The sequence below is a fragment of the Acanthisitta chloris genome, unplaced genomic scaffold, assembly GCF_000695815.1.
Source record: "Acanthisitta chloris isolate BGI_N310 unplaced genomic scaffold, ASM69581v1 scaffold60, whole genome shotgun sequence".
Lineage (NCBI taxonomy): Eukaryota > Metazoa > Chordata > Aves > Passeriformes > Acanthisittidae > Acanthisitta > Acanthisitta chloris.
The window spans coordinates 37079-44626 of NW_008650891.1; the positions used below are offsets into that span (position 1 = coordinate 37079).

General features: G+C 48.0%; 1 protein-coding gene across 1 annotated transcript in view; it reads right to left on the reverse strand.

The window, feature by feature from the left end:
* Positions 1-7548, reverse strand: part of LOC103798291 (E3 ubiquitin-protein ligase UBR4-like) — a gene marked incomplete at both ends in the record, with an annotated part of 45185 nt that overhangs the window by 36876 nt on the left and 761 nt on the right. The window contains 8 exon segments of the mRNA XM_009070547.1: positions 4-135; positions 584-647; positions 3135-3351; positions 3777-3993; positions 4190-4353; positions 4626-4827; positions 5564-5735; positions 6687-6844. Of these exon segments, the coding sequence (XP_009068795.1) occupies positions 4-135; positions 584-647; positions 3135-3351; positions 3777-3993; positions 4190-4353; positions 4626-4827; positions 5564-5735; positions 6687-6844 (1326 nt within the window).

Genomic DNA, 7548 nt, shown 5'->3' on the forward strand with positions numbered 1-7548 from the left:
CTGGTGGTTGTGGTAGGCCGAGCGGCTGGTGTGCAGGCTAGCCAGGAGGCTCTTGGTTTGCTGCTGGACACTGGAAGGAGCTGGCATGGACAGCAGCACAGTAGCCAGTTCCTGAGCTGCAATCTTATTCTTCTCCTAAGAACAGACAAAACCCATTATTCAGTCTATTTGCCAGCACTCAGGGCACCTGCAGCTCCCTCCCCTCCTTGCAAGTTTTTCCCTTCCTTCCCTACTCCTTTGGATAGGCTCCTCCATTTATTTTTTTTTTTGTCCTTTAAGGAACATTTCCCATGTCTACATAAAAAAAGTCCTTTGGAGATTTATGGGCTTCTCCCCTGCTGGTTTTGTAAACGAGGTCACTCCACAGCACACAAAACCCACCAGCTATAATTGCAAATGCCAATTGTCATTCTAAACTAGTTTCAAATGCTTTTGGCTAAGTCAACTTTCAGATCAGTGCTCTGAGCAAAACGGATGCAGCTCTGCTCCGTATCAGGCCCCCGGGGCTGCAGGAGGTAGTGCTGAGCTCACCCCTCCTCCCCCAGCTCGGAAAGCTCAAGAATGTATTCAGAAAGTTACTTGCCTTCTCGTTGACTGGTCCTACAGCAAAGCAGCTTTCCAGCGCTTCTAAAGAACTCACTACTAGCCTGAAGGGAGAAAGGAAAGCAGGCTTGAGTACAGCAACCCTTCCCTCTCCTTAGCACTTTGCTTTATGCAGGCTACAGTCATGAGTAGCTCAGAGACAGCTAACGAATGCCAAGTACAAAATCAAAGCATGATAAAACCTGCCACAGGCACCATGCATATCATTTCATTGTGTTACAGACCAGAGTTAAACCTGGCTCACGCTCACAGACAAACTTAGGACTGCTTTAATAATCCACAGCTGAAAGACAGGGGCTTTTCTCTCCCAAAGAGGATAAAACATTTCCTCACGCAGCCTGCAGCAGGGATAACTTGGATTGTCTTGACAGTCCCAATTCACCATGGCCCACAGACGTGCAGATGACTGCAGATCAAGGCTGGGGATGACACATGGGAAGAAGCGGAACCGACTTTGCTCAGGGAGCAAGATTCTACTCGCTTGCTGTTTTCACACAGGTTGCTCTTTCCAATTTGGGAGTTTCAGCACAAAATAGTCCAGAGAAAAATCAACTCAGAGCACTGAGTATGACCCAAGTGAGAGATGCTGAGGTGTAAAGTTTGGGCAGGCTGGGAAAACACTTGGCCCAAAGGGAAAACTTCATTTAGAGCTGGCAGCAAAGTGCTGCTTGTCCCTGCAGCAGCACCCAATGCCTCGAGGCAGAGCTACCTGAAATGCCACCTGACACACCAGAAGGAGCAGGAGGATACAGGGAAAAGGAGGGAAGAGACAGCATTAAGGGGTGAAACAACAGTGTAGCACTGGATACAAGGTAGAAGGAACAGTTGTCTGGTCTGGTGGTGATAAATACCATCCCCTGCCCACAGCCACCCTCCGTGAAGCTTGTAGGGAATATCAGTGGGATAATAAGGCTCAAGGAAGGAACAAAGCAGAGAAAGAGTCTGTCAAACAAAGCAACAGTTATGCTGTGTACAGCACAAATCTGCAAACCGCCTCATCTTTACATTTGCTAACCCATCTGCCATGCAATGACCAGAATGTAAAGAAGCAAAATGGCACTTAGAAAACAAAAGAAAACCCCAATCAACAAAAGCCACATCATGTGTTCTGTCTCTCTGACACACACTCATTCGTGCAGAGAAAAGGATGGCATACTAACCGGTCCAGGGTGGTTAGGGACTCAGTGTCAGAACTTTGGGGGAAGCAAAGAAAAAGGAAAAAAAAAAAAAAATCAAAATAAAAATGTGTAAAGCTCGAATCAAAACTCCCTAGAACACATTCTAAGCAAAAGGCAAATTAAATGGGGGAATCAGGAAGCTGGGAGAGCACTGGGTACAGTCAGTCTAAGCACAGTTCTTTCTACCTGGGCAGCAGACACTGCTCTAAAGCAAAACAAAGGGGATCCACCTTGCACAGAGAAGCCAAGCACCACTTAGAGCACCACCAAAGGTTAAATCTGAGTGCAGACACCAAACTGCTGAGAGCAAAGCTGCCTCCTGCCTGCCCCTGGCTGTTCCTGCTCCAGAGGCCCTTGGGAAGCTCACTGTGCTGCAGTCTGTAACATCAAATCATCATTTTTGGGTTCTGAGTTTTTAGACTATAATCCCAGAGAGAGCATGTCTGTGCTGAGAGGGACATCTTGTGGGGATGTCACAGCAGAGGAGGGAAGAGAAATTAAGCACAGGCAAAAATCCCATGAACTATTAGACAAAATATTAAAGGATGGCTGAACAGGTCCTTCAGCTGGCCCTAACTACCACTTCAAACCCTGACCCTTTACCTGAGAATTTCAGTCAGACAAAATGAACCACCATCTCCTCATGGTCAAGCAGTATATCCCTTAAAATGCCCATTTTTCTTTGATCTGTTTCCCTCCTGTTCTTGCTAGCTCTCCAGGCTTCCTACAACCCTTTTGATGCAGACTGTGTGAGTTCAGAGAAAGAGCACAGGGTGGATGTGAAAAAAGAATACAAGTTCTACTTCTTTTGGTAAATATATGCCCAGGTTACCTTTGGGGTTTGGCTCTCAGGAGGGATATGGAGGAGAAAAAACCCAAGAGTCTCTCCAGCACAACAGTTCAGCTTGAGACACATGGGTTACAAGTTGGTGGGAGCCACTGGCCTAAAGTAGTGTCACACACAAAGCTCTCCTAAAAACTGAGCCTAACTTCAGAGAGGCCTGAGTTTTGTGAGCTCTAGAGAACGAAACAGGGCCAGCTTGAAATGAGAGAATGTACCAAGGCAGCAAAAATTTTTTAGCTCCTCAAGACTGCAGAAACAAATGAACTAAGCAACATGAAGCATGCACACACATCTCCCCAGCTACTCCACCAGGTAAACCAAGAGCAAGCACAAAGGCCTCCTGACAAGATCATCATTGACTTTTCAGCTGTTGTTCTGTAAGGCAGTGAGAACAACTCGCTAATTCCCGTAAGTTCTCCCAGTTCAGAACAGCACACCAGTGTACCTAGGTGCCCTCCACAGCAACTACCCATTTTCAAGGAGAAACCAAGGAAAGACTGGGGAAATACCTCTCCAGGACAGTCCCACTGGCAGCAGCAGGAGCAGCTGACTCTGTGTCTCCAGTGCCATTCCCTTGGTTCAGGTTTGGAGGACAAACGTTGCTCACTGAGGCAGATGGGAAATCCTCAGGAGGCTCATCAGGCCATCCAAACTGCTCTTTGGTTTTGCCATAGATTTTGATGGAATCCATCATTGTGACTCCAGCAGGATCCACAGAAGCCCCAACTGCAGTGGTGAAAGAAATTTGTGAAGAACTAAGCAAACTGCTGATGCTTTTGAATACAAACATCTCATAGCATCAGGACAGAGATTACACTGTGTTAGCAACACACAGCACTGACAGTGTCATCTCCTTTTCAAGGCCATTTTCCTTCAACATGAAATTATTGAGCTGAGCTGCTGAACATTCATAGAATTGACCAGGTTGGAAAAGATCTCAAAGATCATCAAGTCCAACCCTACTGTGGTTACTAGACCATGGCACTACCTGGGCCATGAAGTTGTTACATGTTCAGGGTTTACCCTCAAACTGTTTTTGCAGCCAGGTCAAACACATTATGGAAAGTCACTACTAAGAAGTGAAGCACAACAGCTTCAACCCACCCAACCAAAACCACCAGCTAAATCAAAGCAAACAATGAAAGCCTTACTGAAGATGGTGAGTTTTTTGTCAGCCTGCAAAGCTTCCTCCCGAGTGAAAGGGAAGTCAAACCAACGGGCCCTGGTCATGTTCAGCTGCATGGTGCGGCCGAAGATCTCCAGGTAGGAGGGAGCTCTCTCTATGGCCTGTGTGCCGATCTGGATCCGCATCCCTGTCATCACCATCGTGCTGTTGTTGTTTGTCACCTCAATGGTGAACCCCCCAGGCTGCAGAGAACAAAGCACAGCTCAAAACTCCACCCTTCAGCCAAGAATCTGAAGCCTGCACAGAGGCATCTCCGCTGTTTCCTAGGACTTGTAGAATCATTTGAACAAAGCACACTCCTAAAGGTAAGGCATGGGATCACTATGAACAGTAATGTCACCCAGAAGCCTAAAAGAAGCCCCAAATTGCCCCATTTACCTTTGTGTTGGCCACGTACATGCCAGTGGAATTGAGGCGGTGCTTGATCTGCTGAGCATTGTACACCTGCAGCAGGTCATTGCCCCCAAACTCCACGTCTGTGAGCTGCTGGTTGTGCTCAAAGAAATCAATAGGGAAGTTCACCTGGCTGGATGTGCGAGTTGCTGGAAAGGGAAAGACATGGTTTTGATGAAATACATTCCCAACAGGTCAAGCTGAGCTAAAAAAGCTGCAGAATCCACTTTGCCCCTTTAGAAATGTCTATTCGTATTTTATATGCATCTATAGAAACACTTTCTCCAGACTTAGCCAGTACTTCACCCTCAGGTTAACTAGCAATTGTCAGAAGTGAATGATTTAAGACCTAGATGATGCTGATCAGTCTTGCTGATCAATGCCACCACTGCCTAGCACAAGGTATGTGAGAAGCCCTTACTGATGGCAGCTGCCTTGCGCTTGCGAACAGGCTTCATGATGCTGATGACACTGCTGGGCTGGAGGGAGGGCTGGAGCCAGTAGGAGGTGTTCTCTACGTTGGCCATGTAGATCCTCAGGCTGCCATCCTCACACAGCAGGATCATGGTGGTCCTCTGCTGCTCGTTGCAGGCCGTGTGGCGGATGGCCACCATGTCCTGAATCTGCAAGGCAAGGCAGGGAAAGGACTTGGCAACTGCTGCTTGAAGAAACCAACTCTGTATTAGAGATCTTGTTGATGATACAAGAAACCACATGAAGAAAAACCTAACATGAGCTGCACTCACAGCCCAGGAACCGTGTCCTGGGCTGCACCCAAAGGAGTGTTGGCAGCAGGTTGAGGGAGGTGATTCTCCCCTCTGCTCCACCTGGAGTGCTGCACACAGGTTCTGGTGCCCCCAGCAAAAGAAGGACATGGAACTGTTTGAGCAATTCCAGAGGAGATCATGAGGTTGATAAGTGGACCGGAGCACCTTCCCTATGGAGAAAGCTGAGGCTGTTCAGCCTGGAGAAGAGAAGGTTGTGTGGAGACCTCAGAGCAACCTGCCAGGAGCTGAAGGGGCTCCAGGGAAGCTGCAGAGGGACTCTGTGTTAGGAACTGCAGGGGCAGGACAAGGAGTAATGAGGAGAAATTGAAAGAGGGGAAATTCAGATGAGGTATTAGGCAGAGGTTTTCCCTGTGAGGGTGGTGAGACACTGGCCCAGGTTGCCCCTGTGGCTGCCCCAAGTCTGGCAGTGTTCACAGCCAGGTTGGGTAAAGCCTTGAGCAACCTGCTCTGGTGGGAGGTGTCCCTGCCCAGGGCAGGGGGTTGGGTGGGGTAGTGCTCTAAGGCACATTTCAACCCCTTAACGTACTATGATACATTTTACAGGCCAAAAGTACAGGTAACTCTGACTAACCTTTGCTTTGGCTGGCAAGGTCTTAATCTCCTGGATGAGGAAGGTGTCTGGCTTCACCATCACCACCAGTGGCACACCTGTGGTTTGCTGAACACAGCACACCAAGCCAGGATGGTTCATCACCTCAGACCACTGGCACAGGGCTGGAGAAGTCTTACTCCCACCGTTGGAACTGCAAGAGAAGAAGGGCACAATGACATTCATTTAACAACACCACAGGTAAAAACACACAAAATACCAGTTAAAGTTTTGTCCTCAGCAGGAATCATCTCAATTTACAGCTCTGATCTCTACCCTAAAAACTCAGTGCAAGTCACTTGCTAAGTAACATTTTTGCCCAAACCCAAGGAAGTAATTTAAAAATGGTTTTCAGCAATGTTTTTATTTGCACAGTCCATGTTATAACACACTCAGCAGCACTAAGTAAAGGCTCAGACAGGAAAATCTGTGACTCTGCTCACTGGAAAAAAATAGAAGGAGCTGCAAAAAGACTAAGCCAAACTTGACTGGGGCTCAGGAGCTCTTGGAACCTGACCCTGCTCATGCCAGTGGCTTTGTGTCAGGCTAGAGAAGAGTCTGTGGCACTTGCCCAGCTCTGCTTGTCAGAACAGATGATAGAACAGCTATTGTCTTGCCACATTCACAGCATAAAAGACTGGTTTCCCTCAAGGGAGTCTGAAAATAAGCCTTAATATGCACAATACACAAGGTCCACTGCAGTCCTGGAGCTGAAAGGAAACAAAGGCTTCCTGCTCTGCAGCCTCAGTGAGGTAATCCCATCAGTTCCAGCTGCTGCACCAGGAGCTGCTCCACACTGTGCAGCATGACTGCTCTGCAGCCACCTTTCTGCTGTGAAATCCTGGTGGGAAGACAAAATGCACATGTGCCCCACTGCTGAAAGAGCCAGTTTTAGTTTCAAATCACTCTGCAGCTAGAATATCCTGAGTTGGAAAGGACCCACAAGGATCATAAGAGCACCATGAGAAGTAGCAAGAAACCATCAGTCAAAAAGGTTTGGCCATTCAGAGCTGGGATGGTAATAATCAGCAATATTTTTTAATACTAAAGTGAATTACATAAAATCCAATTAAAAATCCAGGGGAGTCTTCCAGATGAGCCTCACCTCTTGATGTTAATGGGGAATAGCCTCTGCACTTCCAGGCTGGCCCTGCTGATGGTGGCTGCAAAGGATTTGCCTTGGCAGTAGCTGAAGAACAACATCTGCAGCACATGGGAGTAATACACTGACACTCCTCCTCCTGCCACCTGCCCATTGCTGTCCTGTGGGAGCAGAGAAACCACAACCTCTAAGATACACACACCCCAAAACACTGTCAGCCTTTTAGGATTGAATCCTTCCCAAAGCTTTCTCTCCTTCCCACCAGTGAGAGAACACAGCCCTAAACAACAATTTTCTAAGCTGAACTCCTGGGTGAACTCATCCATCAACACTTCAAAGGCTTTGGAAGGGGATGCTGAGCCTGCACACCCTTAGGCTGTAGGTAACACCCTCAGCTACTGCAGCTGAGAGCCTGAACACCGTGTGACAGCCTCACATGGAGCACTCTGTGTTTCCAGCTCAGAAAAGAGCTTTCCTGAGGGTCACCTTCCCATCTCTTGCCCTGCTTTGGAGCAGGCTGGGGTAAAAACACTGGAGAGATTTGAAAAGTCACCCCCAAGACCAGAAGCAAAGGCTCAGTGCAGCTCTGCAGCCCCAGCAGGGGTGATTTATCCAGTCTATTCCTGCACCTTTGGAGTGCCTCACTGAGAACAGCACTGCTCTGAAGCCACTTCCCTGCTGAGAAATCCTGCTGGGCATGACTTCAGAGCCAGCCATGGAAAACATGCTCCATTTTCTAGATGAAAGGATCAAGGGGTTTAATTTTCACCCCCACCCCCTTTGACTGCAAGGATATTTCTCTCTTTAGAGGAATGGAAGCTCCTTGATCTAGATCAGGAGGCTTAAAGAAGGGGGGGGGGGGGGG